The sequence below is a fragment of the Falco biarmicus genome, chromosome 11, assembly GCF_023638135.1.
Source record: "Falco biarmicus isolate bFalBia1 chromosome 11, bFalBia1.pri, whole genome shotgun sequence".
Taxonomy (NCBI): Eukaryota; Metazoa; Chordata; class Aves; order Falconiformes; family Falconidae; genus Falco; species Falco biarmicus.
The window spans coordinates 33,131,558-33,152,563 of record NC_079298.1 but is presented as its reverse complement, the minus strand read 5'-3'; the positions used below and the strand labels follow the sequence as shown (position 1 = coordinate 33,152,563).

Sequence of the window (21,006 nt, the reverse complement as noted above, 5' to 3'; positions counted from 1 at the left end):
GGGAGATAAAACACAGGAGATGGAGAAGGCAGGCAGGTGACACATCCGAGAGCCATCTCAGATCATCCCTCCCTCCCTCAGGTACGCAGGATGGGGCGCAGGGTGAGCCTGCCGGCTTCCCATCCCACTGCGGTTAGGACGGCATGCCTTGGAGACGTAGCGTTGTGGTACGGGTGATGAGTACGTTCTGTCTTACTAGTCTTACCTGCGCCTTCGTGTATCCGCTCAGCAAAACTCACGGGACCGGGGGGGGGGGGGGGACGGGGGGTTTGTAACTGGTTGTTCAGTTCTGGGAATGGTTTGGAAATATGTCTTTGGGAAGGTATGGAAAAGAAAAGAATTATCCCTGCAGATCCACGCGACTGCCTGGGATTGGGGTTTCCAGGGTGCAGGGGAGGGGTGGGAAGAAGCTCGTGGGTTATGGTCTTTGAACCTCCACTTTTAAACAGTGCAATTTGCTGAAAGAAAAATTAATTTCAAATGCCTTTTGGAAAAAATAAGTAAAGGGGGGGGGGGAGGGGGGGGGGGGGAAGGGGCTGAAGTTGCCATGCCACCGATTTCACCTTTGTTTCAAGTTTTGGAGCCTGATTATTTTTTTTTCTTCTGTTGCTATATGAAAAAAAATGGTCATTGACAAAAAAAAAACTTTATCAGCAAAATGTTTAAATTATGTAATAAACAAAACAAAACAAAGATGTTACTGGTGTCATTTCAATACAGCCCCAAGACTGAGTCAGCACAAAGAGAACAAGCAACTGCACTGCTGGGACAACTGGTAGCCCAACTCACCCACACCAGGGAGCCGGGAAAAATAAAACAGGCTGCAAGATGCCACCCAAAGGTATTCATTATTTACTGACCTCCTCCCTTGTAAAAAAACCCAGCTTGTGGAAGAATGAAGTCAGGTCCATAATACCTGTCCCTATGATGTACAACGGGAGAAGGAAGATGTACCAGAGACAAGGAGACATCTGGCTTAAATAGAAGTATAAGGCAAACAGAGTACTCGGTATATCCTGATCAAGCAAAAGCATGGGTGATGCTTTATCAGAGCATCAGAGCTCGTGAGGGGTGAGTCCCCCGGAGTATCCTCCTGTCCAGGACCTCCTCTTTCACCACCACCCAGGTCAGGGGCTTCAGCAGAGCTGACTTCTAGCATCTGCTAGATCTTTTTTCCCCTGAGATGGCATCTGAAGGGAGCTGGGAGCGGTGTCAGAAGGGAGCTGGACCCACAGGAAAGCCGCAGGCGGGTGATGTGAATGCTCCAGTCCTCAGCTCCTCCAGCTCTGCTCAGGCGTATGGTGGGAAGCATAGGGCGGGCAACTGCTCGAGCCTGAGAAACATCCAGCACCACACGGGAGGGAGCGGGACCGGGCAGCACCACACCAGAGGCAGAGACACATTCCAGACATCTTTGATATTTCCAAACCGATCAAATCAGGGCACAGGCACTCCAGCAGGATGGGACTGGGCTCTCGGACATGAGAGCTCGTGGCTGCGGGTCCCTGGAGAAAACCCCCATTCCTGCGACATGTGCTGCAGGGTCCTGGGTGCTTGTGCCGAGGGGACAGCCACCTTGCTTCTCCTGGGCTCTGGAACACCCAGGAAGCTGCCCAGTACCAAACTGAGCTGTCTTGGAAGGAAAGGTTGTGCTTGAGCGCAGAAGGTAAGGAGACCTGTGTCTGCCCAGGAGGAGCTTTGACAAGAAAGCCACCCCTCAGGGGCTTTGGGACTTGAAAAGAACTGCAGGAGAAAGCAAGGGGACCCTCTCCTCCTGGCTGAAGGGATCAGGTGGAGCAGGAAAGATTTTCCACTTCAGGAGACCCAGCAGTTCTCTCTGCTAACCTGCTGTGCCTGGGACCCCCCCTCTTCCTCACCCAGCCCACCGCTACAAGCTCGGAAGCAGCTGGCAGCTCTTCCCCCCGCCCCCTCCCCCCGCTTTAGCAGAACAGTAACCACCTTACTGAGAAGCACCATGGAAGACCTGCAGCTTTATGAAAGGGTCATCAGTGGCGCCTGATGCCAAATGTCTAAGCCACAGCCGTACCATGCCAGCAGCACTCCCAGCAAGGTGAGGACTGGGCAGGCTGGGAGGAGGAAGCCACGTGAAGCACCAACGGTGCCACAGCTCAAAACTCATCTCTTCCAGCTGCCTCTCACAGTGCTCATTCCTGGCCTCCTGAGCTACTGAAGGCGAGGAAGACGCCCTGGAGAACATAAGGAGGAAGGAGGGTGGCAGTGGCAGTGTCAAAAGTAAGGCAACTTCTAGTCCTTCTGTGTGTGTGCCAAACTGGGAGAGGGGATCCACAGCGGGCAGAGAACCTCTCAGCCATGAACTTCAGGCTCTGAACTGTGCAGACTCCCAAGGCTGACAACACAAGCAACCCCCCACCTGCATCTCAGAGAAATGTTGGAACGGGCTGTTCTTCAGCCAGTAGCACCTTCACGCAACCAGGCATCTCCTTCCTCCCGTGACCGAGGGACGGACCACTTTGAAAAATCAGGGAATCTCCAGAGCCAGCGTGATGACGTGAATTTCAGCCGCCACGCTGAACTGGAGGATAAGGGTCAGTTCAGCACAATCGGTGCCACCAGGTTTGGGGAGGGCAGCTGGGCCAGGCTCTCCTGCCTTCAGCCTGGCAGGCGCTGCAGCCTTTCCAGAGCTTGCTCACGGCAGCTCAATGGCTTTGGTGTTGTAGCAGCCTGGAGGAAGATTCCTCTGGATATCCTCCAGGTTCTTAATATCCACCAGGATCTCATCAATGCTGCTTTCCAGCACCCGCACCCGGGCCTTCTGCAGCGCAGCTGTCTGCTCCAGCTCCGACATCTCATCCTTCAGCTGGTTGCTTCTGGTTTTGGCTTTACGAAAATTCATCTCAAGCTGCTTCAGGCCATCCTCATCCACAGCACCAGGCTGGTCTGTTGCAAAATAGGAAAATCAGGAAGAAGGAAACATGGATGGAGGCTGAGGTCTAGATCTTTCTAGATATTTCATCTCCATTCCGTTGCTCGGCCCGTTTACAGGCACCATCTGAGGCAGCTCCCCACCACACTGCCAGCAGCCCTGCCTAGAGCCCAGCGGGGACCCATCTCCATCCATACCCTACAGCAGCATTGCAAAACCTACTCATCAGACGCAGCAGCTCTTCCAGGGCACTCAACATCTCCTGCACGACCACCCCTGCCTGGCCAGCCTTGGCGTGGACCTCCTGGGCTTCCTGAGCTGTCTGAGGAAGGCAAGGCAGCAGCTGTCACGTGAAGTCTAGTCCCAAAGTCAACAGGGAAGGGGGGCAAGGCAAAGAAGATGGGGACCGACCTCCTGTATCACAGCAGCATCTGCCTCAACCTCCGAGAACTTCCTCGTAAATTCAGCATCCACTTCCTTGGCCTCACGCTGCAGGGAGGCCACTGCCTTCTCCAGGGCGAGGACACCATCGGCTGTCTTGTTGGCTTCCACCTTCAGCCGTGTAATCTCCTAGAGAAGGCAAAGGCACCTTCAGAGGGGCACGGCACAGCTGAAATCAATCTGGGTGTGCTGGGACATGGAGCTGGTGGAGACTGGTTCCTTTTACAGGGACCCAACATTGTCACAGGCTGTCCTGCATCCTTCATGTCCTCCCACCGGTTGCTCCAGAGGGTTTTCTACAACCATGGATCAAGCCCTCCTGCACATATTAGCAGATCCCTGGGGAATTACAAATCTGGGAGCTGAACCCACCAACATCAGTTTTGGGAGTTCACAAGCCTGTCAGTGACTCAGACTGTGGAACTGGAAAAATCCCCTTGGTCACCAAAAGGTGGCTACAGAGATATACCACAGAGATCCGCATGGGACAAAGGTGCCTGCAGAGATCCACCCCGCCCCCGCCCCCCCCAGTCATCTACAGCCAGCTCTGGTATCTGCAGGATCCATTGTAGACAAATCTCAGGCCAAAAACCAACGCATCAGGTCCACCACGAAGGTTACAACCATCTCCTCCTCTTCCATGGTTTTCCCTTCCAAATGCTTTTCTGCCAGCAACAGGGCCAGAGCCTGTCCTCACCTGCTGGATCCCTGCGGTGATCTCCTTCGCTTCCCCTGCCGCGCTGCTGGCCGCCTTGGATTCAGAAGCGGCGGTGCCCAGGATAGCTTCAGCTCGGTCCGTCTTCTCCCTGGCACTCGCAACCATGCTGCTGATAATCGGGAGCCTCCTCATGGCATCCTCAGCTTCCCTTCTCTTGTCATCTGCTTGCAGGTTAAAGCCTGAAAAGAAACACACGCGGAAATGAAGCAATGAAGCTGTGCTGCCTTCGTGAGATCCCACAAGGGAGGGGAAAGGAAAATTTTTTTTCTAGGACATTACCCCGGAGGCTCTTCAGGATCTGTTCCACCTCGTAGAAGGTGGCGTTGCCAGCGCTGACGGCTTGCAGGGCTGTGCTCCTGGCGAGGTTGGCTCGGGATAGCAGCTGCGTCAGTGTCTGTGACAGGCCAAAGGGACAGGACAGATGAAGGACACTGCACGGGAGCACTGGACAGTCCCAGAACAGCCTGCAAGGAGCCACACTGGGGGAAGAGACCCATCAGCCTGTTCCCAAATGCCTGAATCCATCTACCACAGCCTGATCCGTCAGCAGAAGCTTGTGCCAGTGCTCCTCAACCAGCCCCTGACTGGACTCCGATCTTTCCGGGAGCAGGTCTTCAACCTGCCTCATATGGAGGAGATGTGCAGCCGAGACCCTGCCCGGCAGCTCCGTGCATGCGGTGGGGTCCCACCAGCTCCAGCAAACCGAGCCCAAGGGGCTGCACGGCTGAGGACGGGTGCTGCCCCGCAGCAGGCAGGCAGGGCTGCGTCCCCGTGGTCGTGGTGGTGCTGTGGCCGTTGCACCGTGGCTCCAGCTCGGGCTGAAGATGCCCCAAGCTGCAGCCCCCAGCCAGCCTCTTACCGCTCTCCTCGCCCTCTCCCTGCCGCAGCAGCTGCTTGATTTCCTCCTCCCAGCGCCCCGTGCGGCTCTGCAGCTGCCTGTACTGTGCCAGGTAGGTGTCCACCAGGCTCAGGAGAGCACTGGCATCTTGCTTCAGCCGGGTTGCCTCCCCCTGAAACAGAGATGCAGTGACTGGGATCTCTTGGAAGAACCCAGCATCTTCCTGGTGCTCTCCAGGACCCACAGCAAGCAGCAACAGATGCTTCTCTCTTACTCCTTCTGCCATGGCCAGCTACAGGGCCAAAAGAGTGGGAAGATGCATATCCAATGGCTCTCCAGTGGGACAGAGCCCTGGGAAGGGCTGAGCTGCTAGTAGGGAGGGCATAGGGGAGAGCAAAAGGGGGTCTCCTCGTCCCGCAGGCACAAAGCCCTCACCTCAAAGGACCCAATGTCAGTCTTGGTCAGGCGGGACATGGAGTTGAGGAGCACCAGGCTGCCCTGATAAGCCTTGTCTGCGTCAGAGGCCACCCCATCAGCCTCAGCCTTCAGGCCTCCGGCCAGCAACTTCACCTCCTCGTACCTGTAGGGATGTGAGGTTGAAGGACACTGCACCAGCCACGCTGCCAGCCTCCCACCACAGCACTGACACTGCCTCCTACATTAACCTGTTCGTGCTTTCCAAGGCCCCATGCAGATTGATCACATGGGGAAAGCTACTTGCAAACACCCCCCACATCCCAGCCCCTCTGCCCAGCGGGCACCCGCTGGCTTCTAACTCCCACTCCAGAAACAAAACGTGCTCCACACCAGCTGAACCAGCACAGGCTCCACCTGGGTGCTGCTAATCCCTGCCCTACCGCTGGATGTTTCCTCCTACACATCCCCATTCAGCTCCATAACTTTGTTCGGGGCTGTTGCTCATACCCCCCAGGGGTGTGAAAGATCCTCACGCCATGGCGGGCTCTGAGGAGGCACCAGCCCAACCTGGAGAGCCACCCAGCCAACGCGGGGCTGAATCCACCCTGGGGCTAAACCCAGCCCAAGTTTGCAACCGTGTGCGGAAGGTGCTCCGGGGAGCCCGTTCACCCACGTGGTGTTAAACCCCTTCCCGCAGCTGCAGGCGGGCCCGCAGGAGCAGCGTGGTCTGCGGGGTGGGAAGCAGATGCTCCACAGCGCTGCCCACCCTGCACCTCCGCCGCTCAGATTGCCTGGCCACCCAAGTCCGGGTGATTCCCTGCCTCCAACCACACATTTCTGCGGCTCAGCTGGGTGGGCACGGACCCTTGGCCACCCCACTCCTCCCTCCCGCACCCCCCCGTGACACGCGGGCGAGCGCAGCCTGAACTCACTTGCCGAGCAGCCCTCGCAGGGAGCCGGAGGCGGCCGCCTCTCCGCCAGCAGCCGTGCGCACCAGCTGCAGCGCCTGCCGCGCGTCCTCCCGCGCCGCCTTCGCGGCTTGCTCTACGGTGTTGGCAGCTTGCGCATGGCTGCAGGGTACAGGGGAGGGGGCGCGTGAGAAAGGGTTCCCACCCGAGTCTTCTCCACCACCTCGCTTTACCACTGTATCCAGCGGTGATCACACCCTCTCAGGAAACACATTGTGATGGAGAAGGGCGCCCACGTTTTGCTTGCCCCTCCTGTATCTCCCAAGGGTAGAGAAGCACCAGGGGAGATGCTGCCCATGCCAATGGGCCAAACTCTGACCCCAAAGATGCTTCCAGAACACACCCAACTCCCCCCTGAAAGACAACTGAGGGCAGCCCTGTAGGGCAGCGAAGCCAGCCCAGCAGCCACATCTTCCCCTGCTGCAGGGCTGGCACAGAGGTGGTGGCAGCTGCAGCCTAGTGAATAGACGAGGACCCCCAAAAGGACCTCTTGGGTGCCCAGCAGGATCTCAGTCCCACTCCCCTCCCTCTCAGCTGACAGCAGAAGCGACTCACTCACCTGTTGGCCAGTCTCAGAGCCTCCTGGGCTAGCATCAAGAACTGATTTGAGCCCCCAGGGAGGTTTGAAACAGGAACGGTCTGAGGAGGGAGGAAGAGAGGCATGAGTGCTCTTTGCTGCCCTTCACCCCGTTCAGCAAGCGGCAACTGCAGCCCACCAAACCTCCACAGCCCCACGAACACCCCCGTCAGCTCCTCTCCAGCTCCCAGCCCTGCAGACCGGGCCACCAGAATATTTTCCGCTCTCACAAACAAAATGTAATAACTGGAATATGTTAAATTCTTGCTTTCTCCATGGAGTTTTTTCAGCCCTGGGCTAGACAAGCAGCACATTGCACATGGATGCTCTTACCACTCGGCGCAGAGCAGCTGTGCTGCGGTCCAGGTCCAGCCTGGCTCTTTCCAGCAGCTGCCGGGTGTCCTGCACCTGTGTCTCATACTGGCTCCCAAGAGACCTCAGCCTCTCCATTGTTGCCTTGATCTCATCCAAGCGGCTCCAGAAACGGGACCCTTGCCCCTTCATCCGGCCCACACGGCTTTCCAGAGACCTGTCAGAGGCTGGTGAGAAGGAAAGAGGAAGGCTGAATAGAAACTCATTGCTGAGCAAAAAGACACAGGCAGCAAAACTCTCCCCTGATAGAGCACAGATAGCCCCGTCCGAGGGCAGGGGGCAGATGGTACCTTGGAGGCTCAGGGCTTCCCTGAGGATGCTCCTCAGCATCTCCTCAGCCAGCTGCATCCTCCCCTCCAGCTCCTGGCTCTCGGCCCCACCACCAGCTTGCACCTCAGAGAACAGCAGCTCCAGCTCTGCCAGCTGCCGCAGGTACAGGTCCACCTGCAACCACAGCAGATCAGGCCATCAGCCGGTGAGATGCCAAACCCACGTTTAGAAAGACTAGGGTGGGAACCATGTCCACGGTCCATCCAGAGGATGGAGAGCAATGCAAGGACTCATTTCTTGGATGGTGCACAGCAGGCCAGCAGTTCTAGGTCATCAGGTTTTTTTATCGGTTGAATTGGGTACAAACCCAAAGTTCAGGTGCAGCTTGAGGGGGTCAGGAGGAGATGCTTGAGGCTAAGTGTATCGCTGCACCCCCAGCCACTCAGTGGCCCTGGGGCTGGCACAGATGCTCACCTGGGCTTTCACCTGGCTGTAGCAAGCCGGGCACTCACTTTCTTCACAGTTGGGACCCTCAAAGCCGGGCTTGCAGATGCAGCTCCCATCTCTCCCACACTTCAAGGGCTCAGCACCAGCTGAGTTGCAGGCGCAAGCTGCAGGTCAGAGCGGCACAGGTTCAAAAGGAGCCTGTCCCCACCTCAAGTCTTAGCACATCCTTCCACCCACCCTCTCCCCCTGCTTTCCTCCCACCGTTTACCCCCTCTGCTCCAGTTCCTGCTCTCTACTCCCGCTTTCCAGCCTCAACTTTTGCAGCATCCCATTTCCCAACAAGCACTCTGCACTCTGGCACGGATTTTCTTACTCACCCCCAGCTCAAACAGTGCCTGGCTCTCACCTCTGCACTTGTCAGCGGGATCGGGGGCCAGGGGGTTCCCAAAGAAGCCATCTTTGCAGCGGTCGCAGTAGAAGCCAGCGGTGTTGTAGATGCACTTGAGGCACTCGCCCGTCCGGCGGTCGCAGTTCCCCACGGCGTTGGGCTCCACGTTGCCGTTGCACCGGCACGGCTGGCAGGCGCGGGAAGCCGCTGGGTCTCCAAAATAGCCGTCAGCACAGTACTCGCAGTTGGCTCCTGGGAAAGAAGAGGTGAGGAGAAGCTCATGCTCTTGCCCAGAAGGCAGAGGCTGCTTCACTGTTCCTGCCCCTCAGAAATGAGGGTGTTCAACCCCATCAGGGCCTTCACAACATCATCTCCCCTCCCCGCACCGCCAAATGCACAACACACTAGGCAGGTACTCAAAAGCTGGGTGCAACAACTAACCTTGGGTAAGTAATTTCCTTCTTGTTTGGGTTTGGGTTTTTTTTTTGCTGTTTTGCTATTCCCCTCCCTCTCCACCCATCCTTTTTCCATCCACGTTATCTGTTTAGATAAGAACCTTTCCCAGGATGGGGCAATGCATGTGTACTCAGCCCTTGGGGCTGAAACACCCCCTGACCGGCAGGAGCGGCAGTGCCGTAGGTAAGCCGGGCTGAGAAGAGGGGTTGATCTGCCTGGCTCTGAGCATCCTGGCCTGCTGATGCCTGCATCTCCCTGTGCAGCAGGTAGAAGTTCTAGAGAAAGGCAGAGCAGAAGCAACCTGGAGAAGGGCATTACCAGCAGCTCCAAGAGGGCATTGGTCACAGACGACCTCCTCGCCACCTGGTGCCACCGAGCAGCCTTGGCCGTTGCTGCAGGGACATGCCCTACAGCTGTGCGGCTGCCGTGGGTCTCGGTAGAAGCCGAAGGGGCAGCTGACACTGTTGGCCACGTTTTCATCTCCCGAGTAGCATTCGCCTGAAGGAGGAAGGAAAGGGCTTAGGGCAGTTTGCTTTCACCCCCAGTGGGACACCCTCCACCAATCCACCTCCTGGCTACCCTTCACTGGTGGCCATGCCACCCACAGCAGCACAAGCACCCATGTTCCAGCATCTTCCACTGGACTCCTTGAGATCCCCACGCCTGCCCATAAGTGCTCCATTGCTCTGCCCATCAGTCCCTCACCACGCAGGAAGGACCATGTCCTGCTCCTGCAATGGAAGCCCAGCGAGACCCCACCAGGAGCCCATCCCAGGGCGGGAAGGCTGGCCATCACCACCCAAAGGTGGCTGTATCTCATTTGTCACAGCTCACATAGCTCCCAAGGAGCCACACATTGCTTTTTGTGCTTCCTGTTCAATGCTCAGATTTTTAGAAATTCCAACTCAGACTTGGAAAATACCGATAGCTTAATTTCACATTACTTTGACTTTACATGGCAACACTGTGGGCTATTTTAACAAAACATGATCATATGGTTGATATCTACTCACACCACATAGAATCATAGAACGGTTTGGGTGGGAAAGGACCTTTAAAGGCCATCTAGTCCAACCCCCCTGCAGTGAGCAGGGACATCTTCAACTAGATCAGGTTGCTCAGAGCCCCATTCAGCCTGACAAGTTACCGTGCTTACCTTTAAAAGAAAAGGTCAGAAGACATATTTTTAATGCTATCCAGGCAGTAGGAGATGCTTTTTCTCTCTCGAATGAGCATTATCTAAACCTGATTTGGTCCAAATGCATCTTACCCATATTTCTGACTGCAGCATCTCTAGGCTCTGGGGAGTTTTGTCCATGATGTTCCCCACACTCCAGCCCCCCAAGTCAGTGATCTCACCCCATTCAGTGCCCCACACCCCCCCCCTGTAATTCAGTTCTTGGGAAGCAGGCAGCCACCCTGTGATCCCATACACCCTACAAGCACAGCGTGGCGGTGGCTTCTCTTACCGGTGTCAGGATCACAAATTCCTCCCCCCTGGCAGTTGCACGGCATACAGATGCTGAAGGGCCCCAGGTGGGGGTCACCCCTGCGGTAGCCAGGGGCACACCTCTCGCAGAACTGCCCCCCGTACCCCGCCGGGCACTCGCAGTGCTCTACCCAGGGCGCAGGGACGCCAGCCACGGGCTGCGCCGACACCAGGGTGACGTTGTCGATGTAGCCGGTGCCTGGAGGGAGACAGAGCTGGTTCACCTGTAAGTCCCCTGCACCCGGGACCTGCGCAGGTCGTGTGTTTCATTGCAAACCCATGGGCAGATAGACTGGAGCCCAGGCTTTGCTGTCCCCACCGTTGCCATCCTGCTTAATCTCTCCATAATTATATTTTGCCCATCTTAAGGCACTACTTTTATTTTTATTATTATTTTACTACCTTTTAGAAAAGGTGCCTCCATCTGGAGACTTGGCACCTCCAGCAACAAGAAGTCAACCTAATGCTTGCAAGCTCTCCTCCAACTTACTGTACTCCCCAAAGGTGGCTCGGATCCAGATTGCTGTCAGGTTTCCCAGCAGCCTGCGATATTCAAAGTGATTCAGCCTCGGGCTCCACTTGCTGCTCGGGTGCTCATCCAGCCTGCCCGTGGGAGGGGGGAGAAGTGGAACCGGTTTCAAGAAAATAAGATGCCTTGCAAAGAAAACGCAGCAGCCCTCTCCCCATCTCCCTCCTTCAGTTCAAGGCTTTGGAGAACAACCTCCACCCATGCAACTGACACCAAGCACAATGCCCAGCCCAGCCTCAAGCCAAATTTTCTACTGCCCCTCTCACAAAGTGCCCTCCTCATCCAGGAGAGAAGCACCTGAGATGCATCCAGCCCAAACCAGGCAGCTATTTGCCACCTCCAAGGGATCACAGCTGAATCCAGGAGCTCTTTAGAGCTGCAGCCTTCCCTGCTCACCCTGCCCCAAATGCCCCAGTGTTCCATTTACCTGAACGTGTACATCTGGCTGATGCCACAGGGAAGGACCTTCCCCTGGGGCAGGAAGGGGGCAGTGACCCTCAGGCCATCTCCTTCCAGGACCACGTCGTGTGGAGATGGCTGGCGTCCCCCTCGGTCCAGGCGGTAATCGAAGGAGAGCATCTGGCCGTAGCTCAGCTGCTGGTTCCCGAGGAATTTTGCTGTGAAGGGAAGAAAGGGAGGAAATTAAAGCCTTAAAAGCTGGCCTTCCTCCTTCCTGAAGGCTTGGTTCCCAGAATCAGACCAAGCAAAGGGGACACCGTCACCTCTCCTGCACCTACCGGGCGCCACAAAGTATATCGGCTCCGATCTCCTTGCCGCTATGAAGGCATCCTGATGGCGCGGGGACCACTGGAGCTGGGCTGGGGAGCCACTTTGATGGATACCTCTCCAGCCTTCAGCACCTGGAGCACCAACAAGGACCAGTCAGCAGGGACAGTGAAGGTGCTTCCAGGACTCCAGCAAATTTCTCAAGCTGTGTCGCATCCAAACCCTTCAGCTCCCTACCTCTTGACCTCTGAGGGAGCAGCACAGATATCCCTGTGCCAACACATCTGTAAATAAGCCAGGCTGGGCACAGAGGTTTCCTCCCAAGTGTCAGGAAAGACATGAAGCAAGCCTATGGTCCCTGCCACCCTCACACCCCACTTCTGCCTACAACCAAGCCACCCCACCCATCAAAGCACAGGGAGCCCCCGCAGGGCTGCGAACCAGCCAGCTCCTCCAGCACGTCAAAGAGAAGGGATGGCAAACACCCTCAGGTGCCGTAGGGATGTCCTGCTGGGGCTTCACCTTGCTGGAAGGTGGAGGTGATGTTGTAAATGCTGTGGTTGTCCGCGCTGACGCACACAGCTGAGTGCCCGTAGCAAAAGCAGGGGGAGCATCCCGCAGGGTTTCCCGCATCCAGGTTATAGAAGTTTCGTTTGCACCTGGGGAAACACAAGGTGACAACATTCAAGTCCACTTTCTTTTTTTTCAAGACAGTCAGCCCTCTAATGACAGCAGGGCCAAGGTGTCAAGGTCATTGCCGGGCTGGGATGGTGAGATGGGCAGGCACAACTGCCAGGGGTGTGACCGCCAGAGAGACTGAGGACATGCCACACAGTGGTTCCACAAGTGCTCCTGCCACCCACCTCTCGCACCGCTGTCCGGTAGCGCTCGCCTTGCAGACGCAGCGGCCGGAGATGCAGTCCCCCGTGCTGCCGGCCGGGTCACACTCGCACTGCAGGGTCCTGCAACAGGGACAGCGGGGACCTCCGCCTGCATTTCCAGCTCAGCCAGGGAGCTATGTGGCCCCAGCTGTTATACAAGACAGTGGAGAAACCCCTCCCTGCCCCACCAGCTACCAGTCCCATGCTAGAAGAGGAAAAACAACCAGCAGAGCCATCTCCCTAATTAATCCAGCTGCACCAGTATGGGTGCCAGGCTGAGGTAGTGCCCAATGCTACTGCCCCAGGACACCCCCGAGCACCAGACCCACCTAAAAGAGCAAAGCGAAGCTCTGCTGAGCTTAACAAACCCTGGTTGAGCTTAACAGTCCCTGGCTGGGCTCCAACAGGCAGCAACACCCCGGGGAGGCTCGGGCAGGAGGCCAGGCACGGCAGCACAGCTCAGGCAGCCACCCCTCACCCCCACCCTTTGCCTGCCAGGGACCCCGAAGGAGCAACAGCAGGGTGAAGCAGGAAAGAAGAGGACACAATGCTGAGGAAACCAAACCAGAAACACTGTGGAAGGTGCTTAAACAGGGCTTCATGCAAAGGAAGGGGCTGATCTTTGCGTGCACATCTTTGTGCTGGAGCAGTCCTCGTGAGCGGCACCGACACCAGGCAGACCCACGCGTGGGTGGGTTTTATGTCACATTGACTAGCCTGGCTGTTGCCTGTTTGGTGTTATCTGGATAATAAAGCCAGCTCCTCAGAGTGTGGTTAAGCTCAGCTTTTGATGCTGTTGCATGGCGGTGAGCCCTGCAGGCTGGAACGGAGGTCCAGCCCTGGTGGAGCCCACTCTCTGCCAGCAAGGTTAGCTTAAGGCTGTCTGTGCTGCCACGAAACACAGTGCCTCTGCCCTCGCCCAGGGTGCTTTCAGCCAGCGTGGGCTTCTTACAGCAGCTGGGAGAGCTCTGGAGACCGGCCCACCAGCTGTCCCCGTGCCACGGGTAGTGGCCAGCACTTACTGCCCGCTCCTCTGGCACCCGGCCTCCGAGAGGGACTCGAAGCCTGGCTGGCACTGGTCACACTTCTTGCCCATCACGCCAGGTTTGCAGCTGCACCGGCCGTCACTGCTGCACTGTGGGCTGAGGGCGCCTGCGGGAAGAAGGGAAGGATCGGTTTGGGCAGGCACCTCCCTGGGATGCCGCCAGTGGGCCAGGGGAACAAAGCACCACACCAGCGTGAGGAGCAACCCAGCCCCAGCAGCAGGTCCCACCTTGAGATCCCAGCACCGTGCTGAGACACCAGGGCTGGCTGTTTAAACTGCTCTGGCCTCCCTGACTGATGCGGGAGGAGATAAATTCCAGCAGGCATCGACCACATGCCCAGGACAAGGATCCTCTTTCCTACCATAAAGGTCATTGTGGAGGACAAGATGGACTCCAGGGCATGCAAACTGGGCAGAGAAATTTCTTCTTCTTTGCCAGACCCTCTGCTAGTAAACATCAGTAGAACTTGATTTTGGTGCCTCTTTAAGGACCCTAGGGGGCCAAAGGCCATGGCAGAGTCTTTGGTTTGACCTATGCTGTGCCCACGCAGGTGCCAAGGGGAGAGGATGCCAGAGCCATGGGCACCCATCCTGCTGCTGGGCCCTCCCTGCATGCCAGCGTGGGGGGTGGCCAAGGGGATATTCACTCTCCTACCACCCTAAAGCCTATTACTCTGCCTCCTGCCATCTGTTTTTCATGTGCAGAAAACAGGCTGAGACCAACAGGCATTTCAGTACCCACCACACCTCAGTGCCACATGTACGAGCCACCTACTTGCGGAGCAAGCTGAAACCTGATGAGGATGCAGGAGCCATCGCATCTACTGTGTAACCACCACAAGACCCGTCGAAAACACCACAGAGCTACAGATCCCACCTGGCAGCCCTGCAGTCTGCAAAGAGCTGCTGGAGGAGCTGGAGAGGCTGAAGCCACCAGTCCATCCCCAAGCACCGGGGCACTTTGCACCGCCTCCCCTCCCAAGGCACAACACTGTGAACTTGGGAATTATCCTTTTGCTTTTATGGTGCAATTAAAAGCCTTTGCAAAGCCCACCAAATGTTGCGACACTCAGGAAGCATCATCAGCCTGACTGACAAAGCTGGCAAAAGCCGCCGCTCCCTGCGTGGGGGTTGGGCCGCAGTCCTGGAGAAGGGATGGCAGCTGGGAGGGGCAAGCAGCTTCCCGAGGGCAGCTCCTGCAGGTGGCAGTGGGTTCATGCCCACCCCCCAAATTCAGTGGGGAGCAGAACAGGGTCCTGCTCAGCGAGGCAGGGATCAGTGGTGGAGGTGCTGGAGGGAAGGAATGCCACCCAGAGAGATGCCGAAAGGCTGAAGGAGTGGGGCCATGTCAACCTCATGAAGTTCAACAAGGTCAAGTGCAAGGTCCTGAACTCGGGTGAGGGCAATCCCCAATATTGGGACAGACTAGAGGAAGGATGGATGGATGGATGGATGGATGGATGGATGGATGGATGGAGAGCAGCCCTGCCAAGAAGGGAACACTGCTGGGTGACAAACGACATGAGCCAGCACTGTGCGCTCACAGCCCAGCAAACCAGCCGTGCCCTGGGTGCATCCCAGCAGCGTGGCCAGCAGCCCGGGGAGGGGGTGCCCCCCCTCTGCTCCGCTCTGGTGAGACCCCCCTGGAGCCCTGGGTCCCCAGTACCCGCCAGCCATGGAGCTGCCGGAGTGGGCCCAGAGGCAGCCGCGGGGACAGTGGGAGGGCTGGAGCCCCTCTGCTGTGGGGACGGGCTGGGAGAGCTGGGCTGGCTCAGCCTGGGGGAGGGAGGGCTCCGGGAGACCTTGCTCTGGCCTTCCGATTTATAAAAGAGGGCTCAGTGTGTAAAGGCGAGCTTTGCAAAGGCTTTTAATTGCATCATAAAAGTGAAAGGGTAATTTCTGAATTCACAGCGTTGCACCTCGGGAGGGGAGGTGGTGCAATGGCAGAGAGGCTTTGTGCCAGGGCCTGTAGCGACAGAACAAGGGAAAGAGGTTTTAAACTGAAAGAGGAGGTTTGGATGGGACATAAGGAGGAAATGCTTTGTGATGAGGGTGGGGGGACACTGGCAGAGGCTGCCCAGAGCAGCTGTGGGTGCCCCATCCCTGGCAGTGCTCAAGGCCAGGCTGGACGGGGCTTGGAGCAACCTGGTCTGGTGGGAGGTGTCCCTGCCCATGGCCGGGGGTTGGCCTAGGTGATCTTTGAGGTCCCTTCCAACCCAAACCACTCTGTAAGCCTGTGATAATTTCAGGGGGCAGGTGGGTTTTGAAGCCTGGCTGCAGCCCTGAGCTGCTGAGGGGCTCAGCACTCCCAGCACCGAGCTGTGAAGCACCCAGGTGGAGGAGCAGCTCCTACAACTTATGGTGCAGCAACACGGCGCTGGGCTCCAGCACCCCCCAGTCCCACACCTGGAGCCAAGCTGGCCCCGCTCCCTCCTCCCACAGCGCTCAGGCCCAGCGCGCAGGGACCCAGCGCCTGCCCCAGCCCCCGTGCTCAGCAGAGCCTAGGGACATGGTGGCAGCAGGCACCGTAAGCCCCCCGACCCCCGCAACCCCTCCTGGCTATAGGCCACGTACCCTGGGGGTGGCAGCGGCAGGGCAGGCAGCAGCCCCGCTCGCGCTGGCGGAAGAAGCCCTCCTTGCAGCGCTCGCAGCGGGCGCCCTCCGTGTTGCCCTGGCAGCCGAGGCAGCGGTACCCATTGCCCGTCTCCCTCAGGAGGTGCCAGTCGAAGACGCACTGCCTGGACATCCCATTGCAGTCACAGACTGGGGAGAGGAGAGAGAGAGAGAGACACACATCTCAAACCATCCTTAGAGATGAGGGCACCAGCTATGAAGCTGTAAACCCACCCTGCTGGCCAAGGAACAAGCCCGGGCAACGCAAACCTCCTTCTCTTGCCCTGCTAATAACCTCCCATCCCCACGCATCTGCATCCACCAACCACCCCAGTGCCACCAGTGCCCACACCACACTCAGCATCCCTCCTGCTCTGAAGCGATGCCAACATCTATTTCCCTGCCAACACAGCTCAGGATGGACAACCCCCCCCTGAGCCAGACAGCCCCTCCCCACAGTGCAGCATGGCCAGGGATGTTCTCCATCCCTTCAGAGGTCTTCCAGAACAACAAGGTCTTTGAGTAAGCAGAGATGATAAAAAAACCCCAAACTTTATCCTGAGAAAAGCACGGGGAATCGTACAGGGAGAAGGGAAGGATCCCTGAGGTTATGTGTTGCTTCACCCAGCCTCTGACTGGGGTGAGCCCAGAAGGAAAAGCTCAACAAACTTCCACCAGGTCCCTCCGTGCAGGTGTCCTCCCGGCCAAGTGCACGGGTGATGAGGAGAGGTTTCTGATCAGAGGAACCTTGGCAGAAGCATGCCAGCCAAGAGGTAGATTAAAAAAAAAAAAAAAAAATGTTTTTGGCAAGATTATACAGGTCATCTCACCTCACCCTCCACAGAAAGAAAGGGTACACAGCTGCCCACATCACTGCATGATGGATGCCAGGGGAGACGGGCATGAGATTTTGCATCCCACTGCAGCCAGGACAGACGGGACCTCTGGAGAGCAGACTGGCAGGTATCTCACCAGACATGCCCCCTCCAGCTACCTTCTTCATTGCCTTGCCCAGGTCTTCTCTTGAAGCCACTTCTCATATACCTGCCAAGCCCTCAGTGGCCAGTATAGAGTGTGTAAGCCTGAGGACCTTTATTTCAGGTGAGCTCCTCAGTGCCATGGAGCAGAGCAGACACAACCGAGGGAATGGCTGGCAGAGACAGGCAGGAGAAACACACACCCTGAGGGAAAAAGCAGGGTCTGCAGGGGTGCAGAGCCTGCCGGCGAGCTGCTCCAAACCACCCCGGTGCTGCCAGGGTTTCCTCAGCCTCCATGGGTGAAGCTCTGCTCACTGCGGAGCTCCTTGGGAGTCGAGAGGTGTCCCCAGCTGCCCACCCCCCGCTCAGGTCACCTCCGGCAGCGCTGGCAGGATGAAACCCAACAGCAAGCGGGAATGGCAGCAGGGGTGCAGACAGCGGGTTGTACCTGGTACATTCCTCTGTCCCAGCGCCCTTCTGGCACCGCTTAGCCGAAGGCTACAAGGTCCCTGGCTTCTGCATCCCTGATTGCCGGGACCAGGCGCAGCCTCCTGCGCTCACTGCCCAAGCACGCAGCACCCAGCGCTCACACCCGCGCCTCGCACACACCCATCGCACCTGCATACCAGACGGAGGCACTCAGCGAGCCGCGGCCCAGCCTGCTGCCAAGAAGAGATGACCTCATGCACCAGCAAACAGAGAGGTATATTTTTTTTTTCCCCCACAGCCCCAGCAAACATGGTCCTCCCCTTGCAGTCTACCAGGAGACGGAGACCTGGCTGCAGGTGGTGTCCTGCCACCCCAGCCCGCTGGGAGGGCACCTGTGGGTGCACAAGTCGTGCCACTTAGGGTACGAGAAAGCATCTAGAGCCTCAGGGGACATCACTAGTGACCAGAGGGCAGAGATGAAACAAGACAACCCACCGAGAGCAGCAGTGCAGGGCTTCCTCCAGGTGTTTGTGATCACCTTCACAGCGGGACTGCTTGGGGTCCATCCCACCCCATCCCTCCACACAAAAGCTAGGATACCTCAGACTGGAAGGGACCCATACAAGGATCGTCATGTTAAACCCCACCCATGCATCACCCTACATCTACGTAACCCAGAGGATTACTGGGTTGCTAAATTACAGGCATGAACACCATTCCCCCGGGGAAGGAAAACCTTTTTTCAGGTCTTGCTCTGAGGCTGCAGCAGTTAAGAGCCAGCTCTCCAGCGCTGCCATGGGTTCAGGGTTCATTAATCTGAAGCCATTTAAGATGCTGTTACAGATTAGTGCCACCACCTCACCAGTGTAGCTGTTCCTGTTGCTGGTCTTCTCCTGGAAACTGGAAAGCTCGGGCAGGTTAATCTTTACCAAGAGCGAGACGCTGGAGTTGCTAACGAGACAGAGCATGCAGGAGCTGCTGGAAGATGAGCACCAGCTGAGGACAGGATCAGTTTTGGATCCAGGTGCCCTGAGGCTCTGCCCTGAGATCATCCAGTTCTCAGACAACTGTGGAGAAGAACAGGCTCTACAGAGGAGAAGTTTCCAGCCGTATTTCTTCAGCACTATGTTGGGATGAAGGAGGTCATGGCATGCATCCGGCAAGACATCACTCCCCCAGCTCCCACCCAGTGGAACGAAGTGTGAAAAATGCCGGTTTGCTGTGCCAAGACAAATTCCCACATCAGAAAGGCTTGGAGAAGGAGTCGGGCAGCTTCGGACGTCTTAAATTGTCTTTTTAAATTCACAAAACCAGAAAATGAGGTTGGCCCTGGGTCTGCAAGGAGCAAATCCGATAGCCCTGTACGCACGAGCTGGTCTGCAATGTCTATTTGTTTCATCAAGAGATCCAGCAGAGCTTTGCATGCAACGAAGCCTCCACGACAACACAAGCCATTCCCTGCTCTGTGCTTTTGGGACAGTGACCCAGAAGACTGTCCCACCTGCTGCCCCAGGTCCTGGGGATCCCCATTCCCCCACCCCACAGCTTTCTCGCTGCAGGAAGACCTGCCCGTGTCTCCATCAGCATCGTCAGGGAGAGACCACACACCAGGAGCCAAAAGCTGGTGCCTTCTTTCCAACACACTGAGTTAGACACCTTGTTGAGCTCTGACCTCCACATCCAGCTCTTCCCCAAAGCCTGGGAGATCCCTCCAGGGTCTGAAAGTGATGCAGGCACCCACCACCCAGGCCAACGCTCGCTTGCTCAGGCAAGGCTCTGTGCAGTTTGCCGGACAAGCGCCCTGACCAACGCTCGACCAGATGGTACATGAGCCCAGTGTGACTCAAGTACCTCATTTGCAAGCAAACGGTTGCTAGTTACAGGCACACATCTAACGCCACAATCGGAGGAGTAACAGTACAGGAGACTAATTCGCACCACTGAACCAGCTCGGAAGGTCTGCTGCAGCATAAAAGCACAGTCAGTTATCGGCTACGGCTTTTACATACGTGCAGAAAAGGTTCAAGAGCCCATGGAAAAGCAGCAGCTGCCCAAGTGCTGCCAGGCAGAGCCAGGGGAAGAATCTACATGAGTATTTTAAAACTTGCATGCAATTAAGGCTGCTGTAATAATTACTCAAGTAGCATGCAAAGCAAATCAGGTTTAGTGGTTGGTTTTTGTTTTTTGTTTTTTGTTTTTTTAAAAAAAAGGCAAACCACTTATTCAGCACTTTTTTCCCTTGTCACATTGCACTACACTTCAAGATTAATAAAAGAGCCTCTTTTGGAACTTCCAGCCCTGTGAGTGTGTTTCAGAAGGCCAGGAGTGCAGACAGAAAAAACTTAAATCATTATGTGTTCACAAAACACATGTGAAAACCTGGTTTTGGCCAAACATAGCCATCTCCAGACTATTCACCAATGCAACTGAAACCCCATTCCTGTATCGCCACTGGGCTGCATGCACGCAGACATCCCTACATTGCGCTCTTTGCTACAATTACATGTGCAAGGGGATTCTCTGGACCTCTACAGCTCGCCGTCAGTCTGTGTACCGTGGGAGACTCGCCACCTCCCGTGGGGTGCAGTGGGGCTGGGGGCATCTCACAAGCCCTACGGACTTGCACAAAATACAAACACCACACGTGTTGCTCCAGCAGACTGGCTGCTTCCAGCTCTGTCTCGGGCTTAGGGAAGGTTTTGGTTCCAGCAGCAGCAGCAGGCAGATCAGCCACCCGCTCCCTGGGCGATGCTCGTGCTCACACCCAAATCCCACCCAGGTAGCAGGGCTTTATACAGAAAGCAGTGAAGTAATTGCACAGAAGTTATTTAAAGGGAATGACAGCAAAAAAACCCAAAAGCCTTGATGGCCATGGGATATTTAACCCCAGGGGAAATGTAAGGAGAAGCACCTATAGATCCAGTTTTCACCCCAAAGGCAGGAGGGGCGAGCACCCAGCCGGCTCCCCGGCGCTGGGGCAGGGCTGCCAGCCGGACCACACGCCAGCACGAAAGCAGGCACAGCCGACCTCCCCGAGGCCTCACCTTCTCCTCCGTTGGCGCTCCGGGCTGCGGGCAGGAGAGAAGCCACGAGGCCGCAGAGGGGCAGGAGCCAGCACCCAGCCATGTCTGGTGCCGGGAGCGCACGGCCCCCACTCCAGCAGGCGACGGCAGGGCTCCCCACCGGCTGCCTATTGCTTTTTTCCCCCCCTGCGTGGTTTTTATCGGCTGCTCCACCGGAGTCACTCCCAACAGGAAGAGCACGTGTGCCGTGGGCTGACTCACGCCCAGCCGGGAGAGCCCAGCCCAGGGCGCGCAGACAGGCGCCCGCCCCGCCACAGCCAGGCATGGATGGGGCGCAGCACCCCGGGGACCTCCTGCCTGCACCCTCCTCGGGGCGCGACCTCACAGGGAAACATAAACCGCAGCCCCCGCAGACACCCCTCCTGCCCATCCCCTCCTCGCCCAGCTCATCCCGCTGCCGCGGTGGGCAGGGCACTGGTGCTGCTGGGGGAGCTGGG

At 57.1% G+C, this 21,006-nt stretch overlaps 1 protein-coding gene across 1 annotated transcript; it reads right to left on the bottom strand.

Moving 5' to 3' along the window:
- Positions 1 to 1,993: 1,993 nt before the first annotated feature.
- LAMC2 (laminin subunit gamma 2) lies at positions 1,994 to 20,612 on the bottom strand. The gene is made up of 23 exons (XM_056355911.1): positions 20,531 to 20,612; positions 16,042 to 16,230; positions 13,445 to 13,574; positions 12,405 to 12,503; positions 12,064 to 12,200; positions 11,553 to 11,675; positions 11,243 to 11,432; positions 10,777 to 10,889; positions 10,267 to 10,485; positions 9,116 to 9,295; positions 8,360 to 8,593; positions 7,981 to 8,117; positions 7,527 to 7,680; positions 7,198 to 7,403; positions 6,847 to 6,926; positions 6,252 to 6,389; positions 5,338 to 5,482; positions 4,913 to 5,074; positions 4,344 to 4,458; positions 4,044 to 4,243; positions 3,317 to 3,475; positions 3,128 to 3,227; positions 1,994 to 2,919 (listed from the first exon to the last, which is right to left on the bottom strand). The coding sequence occupies exons 1-23, from the start codon at positions 20,610 to 20,612 to the stop codon at positions 2,669 to 2,671; spliced, it is 3,543 nt and encodes a 1,180-aa protein (XP_056211886.1). The 3' UTR covers positions 1,994 to 2,668.
- Between the last annotated feature and the right edge of the window lie 394 nt (positions 20,613 to 21,006).